The sequence below is a fragment of the Notamacropus eugenii genome, chromosome 4 (genome assembly GCF_028372415.1).
Source record: "Notamacropus eugenii isolate mMacEug1 chromosome 4, mMacEug1.pri_v2, whole genome shotgun sequence".
Taxonomy (NCBI): Eukaryota; Metazoa; Chordata; class Mammalia; order Diprotodontia; family Macropodidae; genus Notamacropus; species Notamacropus eugenii.
In genome coordinates, this window is record NC_092875.1 from 234,073,786 (window position 1) to 234,099,429 (window position 25,644).

Here is a 25,644-nt window from a genome sequence, read left to right on the forward strand (position 1 = left end):
GCCTATTGAAATTACTGAAATGCACATATTTCATTTGTTCAATTCGGTAATGCCACAGAGAACATGATAAAGTTGTGCTTTCTGAAATGTTTAGAAGGGAAAAGGTATTGAGCCTGAGAAGAAAGCAAAAACAGGGCTGAGACAAAGAAAGATAAGCACATTAAGAAGGTAACTTAGTGGAAATAGGAGCCTGGTAGAATACTCTAGTTATTCCTATGAAATCTGTATTACTGGGCTTAATTGTTTTATCAATTTTTATACTTCAGTTGCACAAAAATATAATGTACATCTTTATAGCAAATTAAGTTGATTACCAAAGAAGATATCAGGTTCTATGTCAAGCCCCTCCAAAACAAGTGGGTTTTTTTTTTCCCCTTTTTTTTAAATAATGCAAATAAAATCTGTCCCATACCAAGTTTTTTCTGAATGGCCTCCACTATGCTGTCAGAATCTCGAAGCATACAAGGTGTAGTGGTGCAGACTTGAATGTGATACTTTCCAACTGGCTTTCGATTATACATTGTATAAAAAGTTGCTACTTCATATACTCTCATTGGAGGTATTTGTAAAATTTCAGCAACCTAAAACATAAAATCATTTAAGAAAAATTAACAAAGTATTTATTGATCATAAATTAATGTTTTGAGGGTATGTCTAAAAGTCCTTGGTCTTAGCTTTATAGAAACCACAAAGTTCTGGAAGGACAAGTTAGGCCTAATGTTGACAAATAAGGGAAAAACTACTCACCTCAACTGTTAATGAACTAGAAAAAAATTTTCAAATAGTTCTGACTATGCCCCCAAAGTGGGATTCATAGTTTCATTTCTCAATTTTTAAATCATTGTTTTACTCTTAAGACTTTATATCTTTTGTGATTAAGTTCTGGCTCATTATTCTTGACCTCTCTGCAGCATTTGAGAGCAGCAAGGTGATACAGAGAATAGATCAGTGAACCTGAAATCAGGAAGAACTGAGTTCAAATTTGACCTCACCACTTAATGGCTATCCTTTAAGGGCTAGCTACTGACTACCATTATCCCCACAAATATTCTCTCCTGGTTCTCCTTCCTACCTATCTGACTCCTCAGTTTCATTTACTGAATCAATCATTTTCTATTCATCATACTTGTGTCCCCAAGTCTCTGTCCCCTTTAGACCTTTTTTTTTTTTTTTTTAAAACATATACACTCAAGTCACTTGATCTTATCAGCTCCCATGGCTGCAATGATCTCTATGCACAATCTAAGATCTCAGAATTAACATGTCCAAAACAGAACTCATCTTTTTCCTAAAACCTATCCCTCTTCTAAACTTCTATTGCTGTTGTTGGTACCACCATCATTTCAGATACTCCAGTTTGCAACCTCAGTGTTATACTCCTATCATATCATTCTTAGTCACTTCACACATCTAATTAATTGCCATATCTTATTATCAGCTTTCTTTTCTTTACTCACACAGCTATCACCTTAATTCAGACCTTATCTCATAACTCACCTCAACCTCTGCTATAGCCTAGTAACTAGTCCCCCTGATTCAAGTCTCTCCTCACTCCTCACAATGAATCCATCCATCACACAGCTGCCACACCGATTTTCCTAAAGTACAGATATGATCATGTCAACCCATTGTTCAAACTGGAGTGACTTCCAAGCACTTCTTCTATCAAATTGAAACTCCATTGTTTGGCTTTTAAAGCTCCTCAAAACCTGATTCTTCCTAAAAATTAGTTAGTTAAAAATGCAGTTAGTACAGCTGTACTAACCTATTTACTGTTGTTCATTCACACTCCATGTCCCCTTTGTACACTGTGACCTCCCCCCCCACCTGGAATGACCTTTTCGCTTCTCTAGATTCCTTCTATACTCAGCTCAAAGGTCACGGTCTGCAGGAGGCCTTTCCTGAGCATCCCCAAAACCCACCCCCAGGTTCTCTGAGATTATCTATCACCCATTTACTCTGTATGCATCTTTTATATATTTATGTAAATTATTTCTCCCCTATAGATCTAAGCTTGTTGAGAGAATGGAATAATTTGCTTTTTCTTTGTAATTGATTGGCCTAAAAAATGTTTTGACTTAATTTGTTCACTGTTAGATTTGAATGGCAAAAATTCACCAACAGTATCTAAAAGAGTTATTAATGTTTTTTTTTTAATTGTTCCATTTAAATCAGAGCATAGTGAAGAATTCTGAATGTAAGAATCAGAAGACCTGGTTTTCAAAAAAATATGCTTTCAAATGTTGTGACATTTTCTCTTTAGAAATACCAAATAAAGTGCTTTTTTCCACCAGTAGTAGCTCTTCTACATCTATCTTCATGTTTACATATTTCTGGCTCAGTTCTCAAATTAAAATCACTAATTATGAAGTGGTGATACAATTAGAAACCTTGATTCAAAATAAGACAAGGCAATATTCTCACTTTTTCTTTCATATTGTCAGATATAGTTTTGTTATTTTTATCTTACTCTGTCCCGTTATTACTGCTGCTATTCAGCTATGTCCAAATCTTTGTGACCCCATTTGGGGTTCTCTTGGCAAAGATACTGGAGTGGTTTGCCATTTCCTTGTCCAGTTCATTTTACAGATGAGGAAACTGAGGCAAACAGGGTGAAGTGAGTTGCCCAGAGTCACACAGCTAGTAAGTGTCTGAGGCCAGATTTGAACTCAGGAAGATGAATCTTCCTAGCTGCCCTACAGTTATTATACTTAAGTACCTTTCTTTCTTCAAAGAACTATTATCATATGAATATAGTTTATAACTTCTGTGGAACATTGGTCCACATTATAGTCTTTTCACTACATTATGTAACTTTTACGCCATTATATAATTGTAATAGAAATACTACCATCACTATTCCGTTCCTATCAGCACAAAAAGCTGCATCTTTCCAAGGTTCCTGACATTTTCTATGAGACCAGTATAAATATAAATAAAACTGTTCAATGAGTAACATCTAAACTATAAAAGAAATAAGAATTACTACAATCTGACACCTCATTTTACATTACATAAGAATTTTTCATAAAAGCTACTACTTTTCATTATAATCCTACTATTCATTATAAAATAAAGCAATAAAATTTTATTAGATACCTTGTTCATGGCAGAGATGGGTAACCATCCATTCTGCCTTTGGGCTAAGTCCAGTACTGGAAGCACAGCTGCTGCTTTATGTCCCTCTGGGTAATTCTTTACAATTGCTTCTATCCTCTGTATATAAGAAAAAAAGCACTTGTCATATCCAAATGAGTCACTGTTTTCTATATTAAACATCATGTAATTTGTTCATACCTTGTAGTTTTCTGGTGTGAAATCAAATGGCGTATCTGGGTTATTTTCAGGAGTATCTCTGTGCTACATAAAAAGGAAAAAAAATAATTTGAAGCAAATTGCTTAAAATGCAATTTTCCCAACAGCATTTCATGGTTCTTAAAGTCCTTGTAGAAGCAACAATATTTTAAAATTCAGCTTTTACACACCAACTGATGGTACATTCTTCAAATACCCCTTTCATTCACCAATGCAACTTCCAAATGCTGTATATCTTAATAAATGAATTGTTATGGCCAAAAAAAATCACCTTACTGGTCAAGCTGCTACTTATGAGTTTTTTTAGCTAGGCTAGTCTTTGGACAATAAGGTCCATACTCAAAGCAAGCCAACATTCCTAACATTGCAGAATTTTCCAGACCTTGTAACCCCACTGAGAACTCAGGGTCATCGCCACATTAAAGTATCTAAATAGAACTTTATAGAGACCATTACTATCCTTAAATTGAACATTTTTTAAAAATCCATTCAACATTTCAAGTCAGTACTTACTCCTTTTTACTTCACAAAGTTCTTATTCCCTCTACTAGACTAAACTCCATGAAAGTAAGAATCATGTCTTACTCTAATCATTTTCTCTAACACAAAGCACATCAAATGAAACTCCATATTCAACAAATGTTTGTTGAGTTAATATTTTTGAACACAATATAATTAACTGTAGTTGAACACAACAGCTAACCTTCCGCTGATAGTATATTTCCATTAGCTTGTACAGCACTGACAATGGCAAATTGTTCATTTGATTAGAATGAAAGGGATTCCTTATGAAGACTGACTGAAAAATTAGGGCTCAATTCTAGACATATGGAGATGAGAATGATTTTATCAGTCTACAAAATTATAAATGACAAAGATAGGTTAAACGTGGACTATTCCCCCCCTCCCCTCCCAATTCTGGGAACATACATTCCCTTGAATTTTGAGACTTCCATCTTAGGATAAATAAAAGAAACTATCTTAAAGTGAATAGTTGGAAAATAGGGTCTTCAAAATATTTGATTATAAAACACATCTAGTACTAATATGAAATTATCTTGAATATAACTTAATTTGTTAATCAAGTCAATAAGCATTTATTATAGCACTTTACTATATGCCAGAAACTGCTAAATACTTGGAACATGAATACAAAACAAAAAAACCAGCCCCTGACCTAATCAGAAAGTACATCAGAATCTGATGGTGTGCTCTGGGATTACTACAAACAATGAGCATCAACGATCACTATTATCCTTGATACACAAAAATATCAGTTGAGACATAAATTAATACTTGCTACATTAATTTGCAATAATGATGAATAAATTTATGAAATTATGCAAAGAAGTAATAAAAGGCGCAAGTATAAGCAGGCTCAGAAATCACTTAGATTAATTCATATATACTGGAGGTTTGTAATGAATGAATCATAAGGAATCCTAGAGATTTTTTGAAGTAGATTCTTAACTTTTAAAGTAGATACCATGGAAAGCTATAATGTCCTCCCACAAAAAGAAAAAAAAAAAGGAATCCTCCCTTCCCCCTTTTGTGCTATAATTGCAAACAGATACTGGGCTTGACCACTGAATCATAAAATGTTAAGAGCCAGATGGTATCTCAGACATGTATAGTCTCCAGTTGTCCTGATCTTCCCCCTGGACCCAGATGGCTCCAGAGGAGAAAGTGAGGCTGGTGACTCCGCACAGCCCTCCCTCACTCAAATCCAATACACTTGTAAGTCATGGCATCATCTTCCTGATGTCATGGTCCTCTTTGAGAATGAAGGACAAACAACAACAATATGTAGAATTTAAATGCTTAGATTAACTTTTTTTCAGTGTATTTCATTTTTTTTCCAATTCTTTGACTAAAGCAGTTATGTAACTACATATTCAAAACTTGTCTGAAAATTGCTATGAGAATCCTGACAGCATTTTAAAATGAACTGACAAAAATGCAATGCCTAAACATTTGGGTATTTAATTAGAAATTATTTAAATTAATCATATAAGATTACCCTGTTTGCAATTTATAAACTTTTTTTCCTTTGGCAAGGTCAAATTTGAATTCAGGTCCTCTTGACTCCAGGATCAGTGCTTTATCCACTGCACCACCTAGTCGCACCTACAACTTATAACCTCTTTAGGGGAAGTGAAAGTATATCTTTTCTCCTATCCACCAACAGAAATTAGCTTAACACTAACTGGCTTTATTCTTTCTCTTCAAAAAGAACACAGCACATTCACTTTAATAATGTCCAAGAAATTGCATATCAATAGGAAACCACTCTCATATTAAGATTAGCATAATTGCCACCCTACCTATTTTTTGGATGGTGAACCTAACACCCTAACAATTCCCTCGAGTATCAGCTTTCAAAGATTTTGAACGTTCAAGGATGGAAGGAAGCATTTATTAAGTGCCTATTATGTGCCAGGCACTGTGCTAAACATTTTACAAATATTAGCTCATCTGTAATAGTAATCACCCAGTTTTTATTTTCATGGAAATAATTTGGGGGGATGGGGGGGGTGGCAATACCTGGAAATTTGTTGAAGTAAATCTCCAAAATATTTTTCATCTATTAACAGTCCAAGAATCATAAAAATACACTGATCTTAACAACCTCTAGATTAAACATAATAAATTGTATATGTAAATAGACATTTATGGATCCTAAAATAAAGCCCCTTGCTCAGGGAAAGGGATTATAGGCTTTCGGAATGCCAAATAAAATTTATCAATGTAAAATAGTATTCATAATAAATAGGAATATCTTGGGGAGGGGTGCCAATTATGATGTAAAAACAAAAGACCTCTTTGTTATAAAACATGTCTATCCCTGGGAACCAAATACAACAAATCACATGACCTCTGGACTAGAGACATTTCTATGCTAATATAAACTAAAGCCAGGAATCTTAGACAGTAGTCCAACTAAGGCTGTCCCTAGTAAGCCATGGTCCTTTAGGCAGTATCTTAATGGCAATAAAGAGGATTACATGGTCAGTGTAAACCAATGTATTGAATGTATAAAAACCTTGGCAGTAATTAATGAATGCTACGAGTTTCACCCAAGTTTTCAAATGTTTGCCTTTCCATTTCTAAGAAATAATCTAGGAAATGAACTTACCACAAATAAGGCTCCTCCAGCTCCACTTTGCACAGCTGTTTTGTGTAAGCATCTCATCTGTCTCCCCTACAAATAAAATTAGGTTTAGTAAATTACATGCCTTGGGCACAATTTTACACTTTTCCCAGACCCAGATTAGAAAGAGTATAATCATAGAATTTTAAAGCTGGTTGCAGAATTCAAACCTTAGCAACGGATCTAGTCTGATTCCTCATTTATCAGACAATGGAATGGTTACTATGCCTTTTTCCACTACAATCTGTCATGTGGAGTGTCAAAGTACTATTGTCATAACTTCCCCTTATGATCAGTTTGAATGCCGGTTTCTCCCAATTAAATAATGAAGCTTGGATCACTGTAAACATATCTTCATTTAACAATAAAATAGATATTATTTTGCAAGTATCAGCTATACTCCCCCCTTCAAATCAATTAAGTAACTCAGGTTTAGAAATAGTACCTATAAATTAGCTACTGCACTAATTGAGGTTTGACAAGATTTGTTTTGGAAGACATCAGATTGATTATCTTTTACTTCATTCCCCTAGGGCACAAACAGCAATGCTATTGTTATTCCTACAGCTGGTGAGAAGTAAAAGCTTCCTAGCAACAGAGATTCTTAATTGCAATAACGTACAAAGACTAACAAGCAAACCTAAGCTTCACAGATAGAGTCATGTAAAGACAGTATGGTATAAATTCAAATTCATTGAGTTTTAATAGAACAGTCGGTGGCCCACGGGTTTCAACCTAACAGTGGGGTTTCAACCTAACAGTGAAGGGTTGTGCAACTCAAAGAGGATAAACAGGAAGCAAAGAGGAGTTCAGGATTAACAATTAGAGTTACCAAGAAAAAAAGGATTTTCCCTGGATCCATAATCTTTCAGCTAGGAGAAAATAGGTCATCATAAGGTTGCGTGTGTGAGAGAGGCATTTACTGAACATCCCAGGTGCTAGTGTGGGCTTTCAATAATGTCACTTTGTATTTACTTTCTTGTGTACATACATAGTTTCACCCTCTCCCTGTCCCCAAAGGGACCATTTTATTTTTGGCTGTGCATCCTCTGCTACCTGAAGACCATGCCATCAGAGAAATAATGACATGACTTGCACTTGACTTTGTTTTGAGTGAGGGAGGGGTGTGCAGGTCACCAGCTTCACTTCTCCTCCAGAGCCATCTGAATCCAGTGACCAGATATTCATCAGGATGACTGGAGATGACCCAGGATGAGGCAACTGGAGTTAAGTGACTTGTCCAAGGTCACACAGCTAGTGAGTGTCAAGTGTCTGAGGTGACATCTGAACCTGAATCCAGTGACCAGATATTCATCAGGATGACTGGAGATGACCCAGGATGAGGCAACTGGAGTTAAGTGACTTGTCCAAGGTCACACAGCTAGTGAGTGTCAAGTGTCTGAGGTGACATCTGAACTCAGGTCCTCCTGACTCCTGCACTGGTGCTCTATCCACTGCACCACCTAGCTGACCCTAAGGTCATAAGGTTGGTAGTTAGATGGACCAAGGGATTTTATTTAAACACGATAACTGAAAAAATACAGGGATACAGTGGAAGGCACTGATTTACAAGAATACTCTTTAGTATTGTATCTCTTTAGGATTAATTTGTCTCAATAGTCTTTGGATTACACACATACCAATATCTGTGTTTTCTCTTCTCACCAAATTTGTCATTAACAGAATCTGGACCTTTAGAGTCAAACAGAATGACTGTGTAGAGTATGGAGGTGAAAGTACAATGAAGAGCTAAAAATTATCTCAATACTATTAAAAACCCAGTCTTTTAAATCTCATTGTAAACATGACTACCACCTGACTCTTTATATACAATAATCAATTTGTTCAACAAACATTTAGTGAAATCCTATCAATGAAGGGGGGCAACCTAGGTGTCACAGTGGATAGTGCCAAACCTGAAGTCAGGAAGACTCATTTTACTGAGTTCAAATTTGGCCTCAGACACTTACTAGCTGTGTGACCCTGGTCAACTCACTTCACACTTCAAACTCGGTTTCCTCATTTGTAAAATGAGTTAGAGAAAGAAATGGCAAACGACTCCAGTATCTTTGCCAAGAAAACCCAAAATGGAGACAGGAAGAGTTAGCCACAACTGAAACGAAAGAACAACAACAACAGATCCTGTGCTAGGCCCTAAAGGGAAGACACAGCTTTGAACAGAAAGTTGAAAACCTTACCCAAGTAGTGAACTCCCTAAAAAGCAGAATGGAGCAAAAAGAACTCAGTGACTCCATAAGACAAGAAATACTAAAGAAGAAAACAAAATATCGCATTCTGTGTTTTTTACAAGTTGACATGAAAATAATAATTAAAATTAGAAAAAAATAAATAAAATAAAAATAAATAAATGAATGAAAAATTAAAAAAAAACAAAAAATAAAAACCAAAAAAGCAATATTTCAAAGTAGATGATAAGAAGTCAGCTCAGCGAGGAAGATATGGGTCCTCTCTCTGATAAGCTTGGCTGTGTGACCCTGGTTAAAGTCACATCCTTTCAGTGCCCAAGGCATCTGCAGAACATTTTCTACACTTATGCAGGAAATTTTCCTTGCCAGAAGTTCCCTATACCAATGAAACTGAAGATCAGATTTTTAAAAAAAATTCAAATTGCAAGCATTTAGGAAAAAATTTTTTACGCTGCTCAAAAAGTTGTAGTGATTCCTTTCCATTTATCTGATCTTTGTATACTCTACAATCCACCCAAACCTGTTTTCCTGGACACAATTTCTCATATCCTACCTCCTGGCCTTTGCCGTGTGCATGCACCTATGTATGCAAATTATGTACATAATACGTATGTGTCTCCTATATCTGGAATACTCTTCCTTCTCCTGTCTTTTGGAATCCTGGGCTCTCGTAAAGGCTCAAGAGTGACCTCTTACAAGAGAGGCATTTACTGAACGTCCCAGGTGCTAGTGTGGGCTTTCAATAATGTCACTTTGTATTTACTTTCTTGTGTAAATACATAGTTTCACCCTCTCCCTGTCCCCAAAGGGACCATTTTATTTTTGGCTGTGCATCCTCTGCTACCTGAGCACAATGCCTTTTTTATTGTAGTCACGTAGTAAATGTAAAAGTAAATGCAAAATATTTTTTAAACTTGGGATTGTTATTTAAGATCCATTCTGACACCATTTTTTCATATTTACAGAAAGAACAGACCATTGAAATCTTCCTGCACTTGCACATTTTTGTGTAGGATGTTTTACAACCACAAGGATCTTAAATTCTTCAGGCTAAGGGCATAAACTACTGGATAATTGCTACTTCCTTACAAAGTTTACTTATGTTACCACTGACAGAGAGAGATTCTAGGTGTTGATGTATCATCAAATCTCTCCCGTTACACTGTGAGCTCTTTCAGGGTAGGGACTTATTCTGTATCCCCCCGCATTTAGCTCAGTGCTTGCCATGTAGTAGGTGCTTAATATTTATTGACTGAGATCACAGATCCAGTGATGTAGTGAAGTATGCTTTCTCTGATAGCTGAGGTTACTACATGAGAGACTTCTAGACAGTGAATTATTATCATAGCTATATTAATATACACAACTTATTCTCAGATATTCTAGGATCTGAAGTCTCTTCCTTACTATGTAGCTGAGTTCCAAAGCCCCTGCCATACGTAGCCCCATTATTTTCTCCATTTCCCTTTAACATGAAGCTCCTGGATCAACTTCCTCTCTCCCCTGAGAACAAAAGAAACTAATATAATCTACCTGGAATAATAAATAACTTTCAAGAGAAAGGGATAAATTCTAACAAAACCAAATCTGACATTCTTTTAAGTAGCCCCAAACACTTACTCTGAGAGTGCAATGGTGCAATGGATAAAAACATTCCCAGTGTGAGAGATGTAATAAACAGACTCTTTAATCTAATGGGGCCTCAATTCTCCCATCTGTGAAATGGAGGTGATAACTGTACTGCCTAGCTTAGAACTGCTTGTAAGAGAAAGTCTATATAAATCTTAGTTTTTATTCAGAGATGAGTGACAACAGCTATACACACACAATAATTTAAGGGTTATACAGTATTTTACATGTCTTCTAGTTGTTCATCACAATACCCTTGCATATATGTCCACTTTTGTGACAGGCATCGCATTAAAAGGTAGAAATATAAAGACAGATGTGCCCTATCTGCCCAGAAGAAGCACTGTATATTCTACCGGTTTTCATCATGACCATGCAAAGAGCACTAGCTCTGGAGTAAGAGGACTTAGTTTCTAATCCCCACTCTGAAGCTCACTGTGTAACCAGAGACAAGTCACTTAAACTCCCTAGGCCTCAGTTTCCTCAACTGTAGAATAAGAAGGTTGGTCTAGATTTACTAACTACTAAATGCCAAACCAAGGTCATTCCTGACTCCAAGATAGGAAAACATTCTGCCTCCCAAATCTGGTATTTTGATTGCTTCAATGCTGCTGAAGAAAAATATAAATCTTAAAAAAAAAAAACTACTATGAGAGAAATTAAGAGCTACATGGGATAGAAAATAGGTTAGATAGACAAGAACAAGTTGGCCTTCCCTCAACTATGCTGTTCCTGACAGGGCAGAGTACATATCTACTCTTTTATATTATCTCTGATGCTGTTCTTCCATTAATGCACACCATCAAGAACATAAACTAAATAGAATACCTCATTTCTAGTAAATGGTTGGCTCTTGAGTTACATAGTTTGTTCACTGGTACTACATCTGAGCAGTTTGACACATCTGAATATAATTAAGTTTACCAAGATGTCATGGCATCAGCTTGCTTTAGAAAATTTTATTCATTGGGCAGCGAGGTAGTGCACTGGACCTGGAGTCTGCAGACCTGAGTTCAAATCTGGCCTCAGACACTTACTAGCTGTGTGACCTGGGCAAGTGACTTAACTGTTTACCCCAGTTCACTTATCTGTAAAATGAGTCAGAGAAGGAAATGGCAAAACTACATTAGTATTTTGCCAAGAAAATCCCAAATGGGATCAGGAAGAGCCAGACATGACTGAAACCACTAAACAATAGAAATTAACTATTTAGCAGCCTTGCAAATTAGCAAACACAGTTCCACTGTTGGAGCCAAAGGGAAATTTTATCAGTAATGAACAATAATGTCAAATTATTGGATTCTGACAACACAATGAAGTTCCAGCCCATATACTTATGAAAAGATACTGTGTACTAACATGAACTCTCAATTTCATGCATGATATTCATCTGCTCTACTTTGTATAAGGAAAAGGACGTTTTTGGTTTTTTGGTGTTTACATTTGGAATAAAAAAAGTTTTACTTCTTTTAAAAAGCTTTTGCCTGACTTTAAAGAAAGATATTACACTATTATGATCTTTTGATACAGTACACTGATTCACAAAACTGTTATTAAGTGGGTACACAACTGCCTTATAATTTTACATTTAGCATCTAAAGCAGTTCACCTATATCACATTTATTCTCAAAACTACTTTGGATTAGCAAGGAACAAATCATTTTAACCATCATTGAACTAAAGGAAAAACCGAGATCCTAGGCATTTGAATTAGCATTGTTTGATGGACAATCTCAGTTTTATCTCATATGGGGTAAAAGAATGATTCTAATACCAGTTAGAGGTAGGTAGTAGGCCTTTGGTAGATAAAAAAGCCTAGTCAACCTGGGCTGACTCCAAGTATACAAAGTTTTTTCCACTAGACTATGAAATGTTTACAATCCACTCAATAAGTTCCAAATGAGAGAAGTATAAATGTTTACAGAAAATCCAAATAATTTTCCTAGTAAGAACATGTCCTGATATAAAGCAGAAGTAATAATGTAGGTTCCAATTCCAGCTTACTCACTTTAACAACCAGACTGCCTCAAAAGGAATAAAGGATTTTAGGATTCTCTACAGTACAATGTGCAGCCATATGTTCTTTAGAGAATATATTATTTCCTCTCAGGATTGTTATTCCCTCACAGCAAAACTAAGAGCTCCAGAGATGATAAAATCAAAGGTTTTATATTTTAAAGTAAACCATTTGAGTTAATAAATATTTTCTACTCTCTTGCTTAAAGAAGCTATCTACATATTTCCTTTATTCCTCTCACTAACTCCATATTTAGGATTACCTGGAAGACACTTTTAAGATCAGCTAGTTCAACCTTATTTCAAATGAGAAAATCAGACCTGGAAAGATCTTGCATAAAGTCACACAGATAGCAAATAGCTGAGTTGAGATTTGAATTCCAATCCTCTGACTACAAATCCAGCATTCTTTCCACTATTCTATATTACACCATTGATTATTACTGAACTTGCAGTCTACTAAATCCCCCAGATCTTTTTTATGAAGATGAAATGATAGCTATCCTCTCCCAAGACTACTTTTTGAAAGCTAATTTTTAAAAATCAAAATGGAAGTATAACATTAAATGTCATCTTATCTTCAGTTCAATGTCCTATCTAGAAAGACATGATCTTGTCAATTATTCAATCTGTACTTCCATCCTAGCTTTGTGTCATTTGAAAAGCTGATAAACGTCATAAAAAACATATTCCCAGACCTGATAAAAATGTTCAATAGCACAGAACCAAAAAACAAAAACAAAAAACAAAACCCCTGGGGCACTCTCTTAAAGACTGCTTTCTAAGGTGGCCATTAATGACTATTAACCATTAATGACTACTTTGGGGTTTCACCACTATGCAGAGGCACCAGTTAAAACTAGAAATTAGGAGCTGCCTATTAATTATTTTTAACTTCTTGAGCTACACTTTTTCATTCAGTTCTTAGCAATCCTCACCATGCCTCCAAGGGTCAGAACGTTATTATTTTACATAGATAACTTTTGGTTTTCAATTTTTAATGGCAGTAATAGTTATATTTTAATTACAATTTATTTTTAAAACTCCTACAATGAAAGGCCTGTGATTTCATCCAAGTATGTATTCCTTCCACCAATACAAGATTTAATCCCTCCATGCTTCTATATAGGGTTTCACAAATTATCACTGTCAAAAACTCATTTCTCACCTGGTTGCCAATCTTTTTTGTGATGAATATTTCCAAATTTAGTTAGGTTGGTCTTTTGTGGGGATCATACTATAATTTCAGTTCATTGGAATCTGCCAAAACTTGCAAAGTCCTTTTAGAACCCAGAACCATAGTAGAATTTTAAGGGGAAAGGTTTTTGAACATCTAAAAACCAATATGGACTAAAAAAATTAATGGTAAAACTCAAAAACTAAATTTTATAATTGGTCAGGAGAGAAAAATTAAAAATGTTTACATAAAACTACTACGTATTCCAGGCCTGAGCCCTAATAACCAGGATATCAAAACTATAACTATCCACTAATCACCACCTGAAAGAGATTCTATGAGGAAAACCAAAAGGTCAGATTTCCCAGCTCAAAGATAAAATACTATGAGAAAAACAAAACAACAATTTAAATACGGTAGTGCCATTATTAGAATCACACAAGACTTTGTAGTGGCTATATTAAAGGACCACAGGTCTTGGAACACCATATATCTAAGAGCAAAAGAACTAGGGTTGCAACCAAAAATATCATTCCCAGAAAAATTAAGCATACTCCTGAATGAAAAAAAAAAATGGGCATTTAAAGAAGCGTTAGACTTTCAGGAAGGATTTCATTAAAAAAAACCCCAAAACCCTGAACTTAACAGAAGATTTGAGGTACATATCAAAGACTAATTATAAGGGACTAGATAAGGAAGGACTGTTTACCTTTTATACGAGGGACTGTAAAATGTATGTCTAAGATTCTTATTAGTAATTGGGTAGTTCGTAAAAAAGATTGGGGTAGAGCTGAGTATGATGATTTTAAAAGCAAAATTGCTTAGGAACAGGTAAGAAGAGTAATAATTTTATAGAAATGATTCCTGAGAGGAAACACTGACACAAGAGGAATTAGATGGGGGAGGAGGGTTGTTAGTTCTGGTAGAAGGGTATTAAAGTCTTCTAAATTCAGAAAAAAAAAGGAGAAGGGGATAAGGAAGAAGGAAAGCATAGGGGAGGAACTTCTGGGGGGGGGGGACTAGGATGGGGTGGGTGTAACATAAAGGTGTTTAGATGAATGGGAAAATAAGGGAAGGATCCTGGGGAAGTGTAGGTAACAGGAGGACAAAGTAGCTGGGAGAAGTAAAGAAGAGGAGTCAAGGGGAAAGGAAATAAGAGATACACACAAACATAAAATAAAGGTCAGGAGGAGATTTTATTAGGAAAAAAAAGCAGGGACAGTAATCATGATCTCAGACAAAGCTAAAGCTAAAATAGATTTAATGGTAAGAGAGAAATAGGGAAACTACACTATGTTAATATTAATCGATATTGTTTTAGACTACTTAAAATAACCAGACAGTATAAGGATGGAATATTACTATGGTGTAGGAAATGAGACCTGGTAGATTTAGAACAATACGGAAAGAGTAGGACTTATGAAGGAGTAAGTAATCCACCCTCAAACTAACAGCGGACAATATAATATGTTCTTGCATAGATGCATATGAATATATATATATACACACAGATACACACACACACATATCTAAGTATATGTATGTGTATGTGGTGTATGTGTGTATATCCACGCTTAACTGTACCTTCTTGGGGAAGGGGCAAAAAGTAGAACAAAGTAAAAAGTGCATAGAAGAAAACAAAAGAAAATTTAGAAGAAAAAAGCTCTGAACACAACACATAGTATTTATTATATTAGCTTTCTTAAAATGGAAATTCATTGCTGTATATTTTGAGTCTTCTCAAGTTCTGCTGTGCACATGGCAATGCTTTTTTCCCTTTTATTATTTTGTATTTGTTTTAATATTTAAATTCACAAGTATTTTCCTTTTCTATTGTGTATTTAAGTTTAAAATAATTAATTAAAAATACAAAACAAATGATGTTCCATGTCCAAGCCTTTGGTCCTGGTTGTCCCTAAACTGGTATGGATTCCTTCTCACTTCTGCCTGTTGGAACCCCTGGGTTTCCTTCAGGTCTCAGTTCTTGAAACCTCTCCTGGTCCCCCTAACTGCTAAGGAATCCCCTCCCAAAGCTACCTAATATTCATTTTTGTATAGGTTCTGTATGAATTTATGTGTACACATTTTCTCTTCCCATTCAAATATAAGTTTCTTAAGGAATTTGCTCATTTTTTTCTATGTCTATCACTTAAGAGTAGTATTTTAAACCTAGTAAGCATATAATACTTAGTGAAAGACTGACTTTTGACCAACTGAAACTTATTTACCTTATTTATATCTTTTATCTAGTCAAGTCAAGGAACTCCTCTTTGGTAATGAATCCCACTTTTATTCACAGAAGATCAGAAATAAGGGTACAAAATGGAACCTATAGCTGCACTGTATCCTCAATAAAACTATGATCACATTGCACTTTACAGGTTAAATACTCTATTTGCTTCTTTAGGGTTCACTGCACCCAAATCTTTGCCTCAAATATGTACAGCATATGGCTTTTCAGAATCATATCCAAAATGCTAATAAACACAACACTACAATAAATGGCATTCTACTCAAGATCAGTGATCCAATAGTAATCTATCTGGGAGTGGTTTCAAGGGATGCTTGGAGCCCTTCTTCAAAACCCAAAAGGTTAAGAAACATGCCATGAATATCACTATCATTATCTATAAATGTATCTCAATGTTCTCTGTACAAAGTAGTATTTCCTTTTTCTTTATCTATGATAATCACCTTCAAGCATCATGGGTTGTCTTCTAAACTGTTTTTATTTAGTCCATACCTTTTAACTTTGCTCTCCATCAATTTTCATTTTCCCAGAATTTGAGTCCTAATCTCTTTAGTCTAGCCTTATTTTATTTCTCCTTTTCTAAAAGGTTCATAATTTTTTAAGTTGCAATAAAAACTGTGTGTAATATTTTAAGTACAGTACATTTCACTTTACTGAGAAAACAGAAATCATTCACCATAACCTCCTCTCCTACATCTCAAAACCCTTTGACATCCCCCATTCTCCCCCCCCTTCTATTCTAGTTTCTAATAAAGGCTGCCCTTCTTTTTGACAAAGTGAAAACTCTTTTACTTGTATCCTACACCCTATCCCCATTTTATTCTTCACATCACCCCTACATGGGTCATAGGATCACAGACCTAGAAGGGACCTCAGAGGTCATGAGACCAATTCTCTTATTTTACAGATGAGGAAACTAAGGTCCAGAGAGGTTAAGTGATTACCTATGGTCATAGTTAACATACATAGCTAACAACTGTCAGAAGCAGGATTTGAATCAAATTCCTCCTTATTCCAGGTCCATGGCTCTATTCACACCATGCTGCTTCTTGAGTTCTTGTATTGGACCTCCTGTCTAGAAAATGCTATGGCCTCCATTCCCTTTATTCTCATTCTTAACTTAAGCTCCTGCAGTCTGGTTTGGCCTCATCACTCAGCTGAAAACTTCTCTCTTCAGAGTCAGAAGAATTCCTTCCTTAATTGCCCTAATAGCATTTCTCAGTCTTTATTCTTCTAGTCTTGTATTCAACATCTGACATTACCAACTATCTCCAGCCTCTTGAAATTGTGTAACATTCTGGAACCCTTCTCTTCCTTGGTGCTTCTCATCCTCCTTTGCTGGATCATCACCCACAGCTCACCAGTAACTTGTTAGATACTCTTCTCCATATCCATTGTTTCTGAGTGATCTCATCAGTTCCCATGGACTCAATTATCTTTATGCAGATTCTTCCCAGATGTATTTATTCAGTCCTGCTCTCCCTTATGAGCTCTAATCCCACATTAGCAATTGTCTAGTAGATATTTATAACTGCATAAGCAGTGAAAACTCAATATGTCCAAAATAGAACTCATTATTCCCTGAAAACCCACCCTTTCTGTTATTTCCCTATTTCTTTCAATCATACCACCATCATTCTAGTCAAGTCAATAAACATTTACTAAGCACCTATTATGTGTCAGGCACTGTATGCTGGGGATATGAAGAAAGGCAACATCACTGGTTTCATGGAGCTCAGTTTTAATAGGGGATACAACAAGCAAATAATAATGTAAAAACAAGATATATACAGGACAGAAAGGAAATAATCATTAAGGGAAGCATTAAACACTAGCTTTAAAGGGGATCAGGAAAAGCTTTCTATAGAAGGTGGAATTTAGTTGGAAAATGAAGGAAGTCAGAGAAACCTGTAGATGGAGTGGGGTGAGAAAGAATTCCAGACTTGGGGAACAACCAGTGAAAATGTTCTCTGAGTCACAGTAGTCAATGGCTACTGTTTGATAAATTCAAAGACTCCAGCTTCTGGGGTAAGAACTCACTGTTTCACAAAATCTGCTGGGAAAACTGGAAAATAAATATGGCAGAAACTAGGCATAGACCAATATCTTATACTGTATACCAAGATATAAAGTCAAAATGGGTACACGATTTAGATATAAAGGCTGATACTATACACAAACTAGGCAAGCAAAGAATAGTTTACCTATCAGATTTATGGAGAACATCAGAATTCATGACCAGACAAGAGATAGAGAACATCATGAAATGCAAAATGAATAGTTTTGATTACATTAAATCAAAAAGCTTTTGTTCAAAGCCAATGCAACCAAAGATTAGAAGGGAAGCAGAAAGCTAGGAAACAATTTTTACAACTAGTGTCTCTAAGAAAGGCCTCACTTCTAAAACAAATTGAGAACTGAGTCAAATCTATAAAAATACAAATCATTCCCCAATTGATAAATGGTCAAAGTACACAAACAGGTAGTTTTCAGAGCAAGAAATTAAAGCTCTCTATAGTCATATAAAAAAATGCTCTAAATCACTATTGATCAGAGAAATGCAAATCAAAACAACACTGAGGTACCACATCACACCTATCAGATTGCTAACATGAAAACACAGGAAAATGATAAATGCTGGAGAGGTGGAAAATTGGAACACTAATGCATTATTGGTGGAGTTGTGAACTAATCCAACCATTCTGATGAACAATTTGGAACTATGCCCAAAGGGCCATAAAACTGTGCATACCCTTTGACCCAGCAATACCATTCCTAGATCTGCATCCCAAAGGATTATAAAAATGGGAAAAGGACCTACATGTACAAAAATATTTATAGCAGCTCTTTTTGTGATAGCCAGGAATTGGAAATTGAGGGGATGCCCATCAACTGGGGAATGGCTGAACAAGTTGTAGTATATGAATGTAGTGAAATACTATTATTCTATAAGAAATGATGAGCAGATGAATTTCAGAAAAACCTGGAAAGACTTATATGAACTAATGCTGAGTAAAGTGAGCAGAACCAGGAGAACACTGTACACAGTAACAACAACATTGTGCAATGACTGATAGACTTAGCTCTTCTCAGCAATACAAGGATCTAAGACAACCGCAAATGGAGTTGGAATGGTAGAAAATGCTGTCCACGTCCAGAAAAAGAACTATGGAATCTGAATGAAGAAACATACTATTTGCTCTCTTTTTTGTATGTCTTCTCTCTCAAAGTTCCTTCCATTGGTTCTAATTCTTCTTTACAATACAACTAATGTGAAAATGTTTATGTGAATGTATGTGTATAGCCTCTATCAGATTACATGCCATCTTGGAGGGAGGGAAGGGGAGGAAAATTTGGAACTCAAAATCTTATGGAAGTAAATGTTGAAAACTAAAAATAAATCAATACAAAAAAAAGTCCTAAGTCAGGAGATAGAATGCTACATTTGAGGAAAAGCAAAGAAGGTAGAAAGTTAGGAAGGGCTCTGAAGGTCAAATATGATTTTACATTTGATCCTGAAAGTGGCAGGGAACCACTGGAATTTATGGAATAGGCAGTGATCTGGTCAGACCTTTGTTTTAGGACGATCAGTTTGACAGTTGAGTGGAAAATGGACTAGAATGAGAAGAGATATGAGGTAGGGAGACTATTTCAATAGTCCTATTGTAGGCTATTTCAATAGTCCAGGTACGACAGAATGACAACCTGATAAGAATGGTGGCAGTGTAGGAGAGAGAAAGGAGTATATGTGAGAAAGAATACAGAAGAAGAAACAATAAGACTTGGATATGAAGGATGAGAGTACCAAGGAGTAAGGGATGATACCTACTGAATCGATAAGACATTCAGTCAGAGAGAACTAGTAGGCAATTAGAGATTTGAGAATGAAGGTAAGGAGAGAAATTAGGGTTAGCTAAACAGATCTGAAACTCAATACATTCTCATAGAGAGGCTAACTGAATCCATAAGAACTGATTAGATCATCAAGAAAAGTAGTATAGAGGCAGCCTGGGACAGAGGCTTGAAGACCCATGGTTAGGAAGCATGACTTGGAAGAATACGCTGTAAAGGACACAGAGAAAGAGAAGTTGGGTAAGTAGGACAGAACAGTGTCACATAAACCCAGAAAAGAGGGAGTATATAGAGGGTGAACTGGGAAAAGGTCATTAGAGTTGGCAATTAAGAATTCACTGGTAACTTTGGACAGAACAGTTTCAGTAGAATGATGAGGTCAGAAGTCTGAATACAAAGTTAAGAGGAGAGTAAAGGAAAGTAAGAGGAGGCTTTGAAAATAGATGGCCTTTTCAAAAAGATTAGCCATGCAAGGAAGAAAACTATAGGATTCGACTTCAGTTGAGGTTCTCATCACCTCTTGCTTAGACTATTCCAAGTCTCCTAACTGATTTTTCTGCCTCTAGTCCTCCCTTCTCTAATAGTAAAAATATGCTAACACAGCCTTTAAGGTTTGCAAAGCACATTCTCTCATTTGATTCTCAAAATAATCCAGAGGTAGGTATTATTATCTCCATTTTATACATGAGGAAACTGAGGAAAAAAACGATTAAATGACTTGCCCAGAATACCTTCCAGACTTCAAGTCTGACACTGTACTGCATCACGCTACCTCTCCAATCCGTCCGTCTTCCACTCACCTCCCTGTTGTATTCCTAAAGCACAAATCTGACCAAGCTATTCCCTGCTGAAAATCTGCTACAAGTTAATAAAATATAAACTCCTCTGTTAGGAACTTAAATCCTTTCGCACCTGACTCCAGGCTAGTTTTTCAGGTTTATTACAGAGTACTTCCCTTCTAACACTCTACTTTCCAGTCATATAGCTCTCACTGTTCCTTATACATGTCTTTTCATTTCCTGTCCACAGGCCTCTGAGCAGAGCAATGCACTACCTGTTTATTTATGCTTTTTTGAATTGGTAGCTTCCTTCAAAGCTCAGTTCAAGAGCCAGCCTCTATATGAGACCTTTCCCAGCTGTTAGGGCACCCTCTCTCTGAAATTATTTTGTATACATTTTATATTTGCTTAGATGTGTACACATGTGTACCTCCCCCCAAGTATAATGTAAGCTCCTTGTTTTGTGTCTTTCATCCCTAATACTGGGACACAGTGCTTTGCAATAGTACTGATTAAATGTTAATATCATGGTTTTATTTCCAATACCCTCCTGATAATTATTAAACACATAAATACCTAAGGTAAGCAAAGAAAATAGTCCTACACGACTTTTTCTTTTAAGACTACAGGGGACAATGATAAGAACTATGGACTGACCAAGATTCTAATCCCAAATTATGTCTGTACCAATTATCTCCTGTATTCAAACACCTTAAAGAGATCATTAAGTGTTTGAGCTAGAAGGGACCCTACACATAATTCAATCGAAATCCTTCATTTTACAGCTGCAAACTAAATTAAAATAAACCCACCAGTGAGCAAAGATTAACTAATAGCAAATTAAGAATTTAAAACCAGGTCCTGACTCTAAATACATTCTCCTATTATACCAAAAGACCTGCCAACAACTATATAACCTGTGAATTTCAGATACCTCTTTTATAAAAGGAGAGGTGTTACTACTTGAACCCATGGGGTTGCTGTTAAGATTGAAAACTGAATAATATAGCTCAAGAGCTTTGTAACCATAAAGTCCATGCTGTCTTCTGTCCTCTCTTGCTCTAACAATAATTCATAATTCATCTATAAAACAGAAGCCTGGAATTCTTCACTCTAAATATAATCTTCAATATCCTTCAATATCTCTTTCTGCCTCATCCCTTCTAAATCTAAGTTTCAAACTCACTGTGACCTCCTGTTCTTCCATCCCCACCCCCAGTCATCATCCCTGCTCTGACTTCCCTTCTCTCCCCCTTTCTAGTCTTGACACTATAGTTGACCAATTAATTCAGCCATTACCTGTTAGCTGCTCTATGAATCCCTTGCCCTGTCATCCTAACTCCTACTATGGCCACCTCTATCCCTTTCTCATCCTCACTACCACACACTTCTCCACTCTCCTTATCCACTGAACCCCCTACTCTGCCACCTACAAACACAGACAGATCTCCAACACTTGATCCTGCCAGTCCATCAAACTACTGTGCTATACAGCTTCTCCCTTTCCCAGCCAAACTTCTAGAAAGTACTGTCGAGACTCTTCGACTTCACATACACATCCTCTCCTCAATTTCTTGCAGTCTTGACTTCTGAACCAACCACTGCGCTGAAGCTGCTCCCTCCAACGTTATCAAAAAATTTCAACTGCTAAATCTAAAGCCCTTCTCTCAGTTGTTATCTTTCTCAAACACCCCCTCCTCCTGGATACTCTCTTGATCTTTACTGGTCCTCTTATTACCAGCCTCAGTGTTCCTCAGTCTCCTTTCTTACATTGGTGTCCTACTGCCATTAAATATGGGTGGGACTAAGGCTCTGTAATGGCTCTCCTCTCTTCCCTCTACACTCTCCTGGTGATCTCATCAGGTCACATTTAATTTTTGTTTAATAATCATCTCTATGTAGAAGACTCTCTCTCTTGAACTCTAGTCCTGTATTACCAATTGCCTGCTAGATATCTCCACCTTTATGTCCCACATGTATTATAACTCAACATATCCAAAATGTAATTAGTTTTTCTCAAAACCTATCTCTCCTTCAAACATCCCCATTTTTATCTATGGTAAGACAAATCCTTCCAGCCACCCAGTTTCAAAACCTAGGAGTCATTTTAGACTCTTCCACCTCCTTGAACTCTCAGAGTCAATTAAATCCCAAATTTTGTTTGATATTATCTCCATGTAGCTTATAACCATATCTCCACCTCTCCATTCACACAGCCACCACACTAATTCAGGCCCTTATCACCTCTCATCTGGATTACTGCAGTAGACTCCTAATTGCTCTCCCTGGTTCCTTATCCTTCTCCAAACCACCCTCCACAAAACCATTACATTGTTATTCCTAAAACACAAATCAGACCAAGTTAAGCCCTCTACTAAAAGAAAAAAAAGAAAATTTAAAAAATGTTAAATCCTCAACCTAGCATTTAAAAACCTCTACAGTCTGGCTCTCATCCAGTTTTCCAGTTCTACTATATTTTATTTCCCTTCACAAATTCTGTTTCAGTCAAAACTGGCAAGTTAGTGACATGATATTCTATCTCACACCTCTATGCCTTTGCACAGTAAACCCTTGTGTCTTGCATGTACTCTTCTTTCACCTTTACCTCACAGAGTCCCTGGCTTCCTTTAAGATTCTGTTTAGGTGCCATCTCCTACTCTCCTACGCAAAGCCATAACTGATCTCCCTTCCCTCCTTTTAAAATGCACTCTGTTTTTGAAGCTACTTTGTATTATTTGTCTGCAAATGGTATCCCTTCAGAATAAGCACTTTTAGGACAGGGCATTTCAGTTTTTTTACTTGTATTCCTGGCACTTACTACAGTGCATTTCTTGTAGATAGTGGGTACTTTAAAAATGTTTTGTCAAATTGAGTCAAATGGTAAATGTAGATACATGAAAGCTGAAATTAATATGGCTGGCATCTTCAGGGAACTGAGGACAATTTACAGTTCCCCTGCCTGGACTGCAGATTTTAGCTTGAAATCCACCATCTATGAGAATAATTATTCTTGTTTTTCCCTAGACTTACTACTCTGCCCTCCTCTTTACTTAAGCTCATGTGCTACTTTTCTGCCCACTCACATACACGAAATAATTCTGTTGTGGTCCCATAAGCTATATGTCATCTGTCTAACCATAAGACCTTAATATCATCTACAAATATGGAGATTTCATATCTCCACCTCCACCCTCCAAGATCATTTATAAAATGTCAAAGTTGTTCCTAGAACTGATCCCGAGAGATCCTAACATTTCTTCACTCCGATAAGTATTCCTTTATCCTACTCTTTGTCTTATTTTTAAAGCCAGTTTGCAGTTCATAACAAACATCCACCCACTCCAATTCCATAACTCAATTTTGTTTTGTTTAGGAACCACTGGAATTGCATAAACGGGTTCTCTATTGCCCACATACTGACTCCTTCAAATAACTGTAACAGATAAGTGATTCAAAAGTTTACAAAATATATATACGTCCTTCACCCAGCAATCTAATACTTTTCCTATTACTTATTATTACTAGAGAACTGTTTGAAGGAACCACAGGTTCAATCTGACAAGTTAACAGTATCTTAAATTACATAGACCATTAGAGGTCATCTGGTCCAAACGGAACCATGAATTCTTTCTACATCATTTCTGACAAAAGCAAGGAGTACGAACACTTCCAGTGACAGGGAACTCAGTATCATTTCAGTTTCAGAAAGCTCCAATTCTTCTTCTTCTTTAGATGAAGTTAAATCCGTCTTCCTCTACCCCTAACCACCGGCTGACTCCTTCTTCTAGGATCGCCTATCTTCCAGAACATAGACCATCAAAAGCAAGACACCACACACCCAATTCACCCCTCACCCGCGACAACCCCGGGTCAACGGCTCGGTCCCCGACACGCAGTCAACACTGGCCTAAGGACTGCCTACGTTAAAGCACGGGAGCGGCATTTTCCTGGTTCTCTGGCATTGGCGAACATCCACGAGACTACAGAGGACTCCACCACCTCCCCACTAGACACAGCCTCGAGTTAGCGTCATACTGGTGACTCGGTTCTCGCCAATGCTTCTGCAAGATAAAGCCAACCCCCAGGCAGCCCCAAAAGTATGTTCCACACTAGGACCGAAGGTCACCCCCGCGCGGCGGGGCAAGGACAAGCACGGCTAGGACGCCCCCTGCGGGGCCGAGGGAGGGCGTGGCGGGCGTGGCGGCATGGTCTGTCGGGGACACGTTCGGTTGTCAACGTTAGATGGATCCCAGAAAGATAGGACTGGAGGGGCAGCTCCTGCTTCCTAGTCCTCCCTGGCCGCACGGACGGAAAGCGGTTACTTGGGGCACATCCGCCACCGCCCCGGGTTGAAGGCCGCCCGCCCGCGGCCGGCGCTCCCCCCGCGCCCACGGCGGCGGCCACCCCCGGGAGCAGAGCAAGGCCGCGGCGTCCTTGCCGGGCCTGCAGGCCCGCCCGGCGCGCGGGAAGCTCCAGCGCCCAAACTGCAGAGAGGGCAGAGGACGGGCGGCGACTGTGCAAGAATCCATGCCGAGCCTCCTTACCCAGTGGGCGACGAGACCAGCGGCCCCCGCCCGGAGTGACGAGGAGAGGAACATGGCGGCGCAGTCTTCGGCTTCCCGCAGCTGAGTCCGGAGTCCGCAGGCACGAGCTCGGAACGCACAGCGTGCGCGCTCCCGACACCTATCTCCGACCGCGGAACGGCAGGGCTCGGGCGCGTGGCCGTAGCCGCTCCCGACGCGCCGGGTGGGGCTCTGCGGCGAGCGGGCTGCGCTTTGCAGGGAGGGGTACGGCGAGGTGGGCTCAAGGTCACCGAAGCCGGGAGGCGGAGAGTGAAAGCGGGCTCGGGGCAGCGGCCCCCGCGCTCTGTGCGCTCTCGCGGGCCGGCCCCCTGCAGAGCTTGCCTCGGAGCCCACCCCGCCCGAAAGAAGAGGGGCGTGTAGTCCAATAAATTAAAGGAAAGCCCTGGTGGGGGCGTCTCAAAGTACGTCGAATTCTTAATTTAAAAAAAAAGGTTTTCATTACGACTTGGAGGGGTAACATATAAATCTCACTTGTGTTTAAAAAAAAACAGATTGAAGCTAAACCTTCGGAAACTACAATGAAACAATCCCTGCCCCCAGAGAGCTTCACTGCAAACCAGTTTCCCTTTCAAACATTATTTTCTTTTGCACTTTCCCTTCTGGGAGTGAACCAAACTGCGCTGACCTGAAGGGTTCTGATGTTGGAGGGGATGGGAGCACCAACTTTTTATTTCTTGGATTTTT

The 25,644-nt window shown here is 37.7% G+C and overlaps 1 protein-coding gene across 1 annotated transcript in view; it reads right to left on the reverse strand.

Moving 5' to 3' along the window:
- NDUFV2 (NADH:ubiquinone oxidoreductase core subunit V2) overlaps positions 1-25,197 on the reverse strand; it is a 35,735-nt gene extending 10,538 nt beyond the window's left edge. The window contains exons 1-5 of the mRNA XM_072604250.1: positions 24,922-25,197; positions 6,452-6,517; positions 3,298-3,360; positions 3,100-3,216; positions 413-581 (exon numbers count right to left, since the gene is read on the reverse strand). Of these exons, the coding sequence (XP_072460351.1) occupies positions 413-581; positions 3,100-3,216; positions 3,298-3,360; positions 6,452-6,517; positions 24,922-24,975 (469 nt within the window). The 5' untranslated portion in view covers positions 24,976-25,197. The remainder of the gene's footprint in view (positions 1-412; positions 582-3,099; positions 3,217-3,297; positions 3,361-6,451; positions 6,518-24,921) is intronic.
- Between the last annotated feature and the right edge of the window lie 447 nt (positions 25,198-25,644).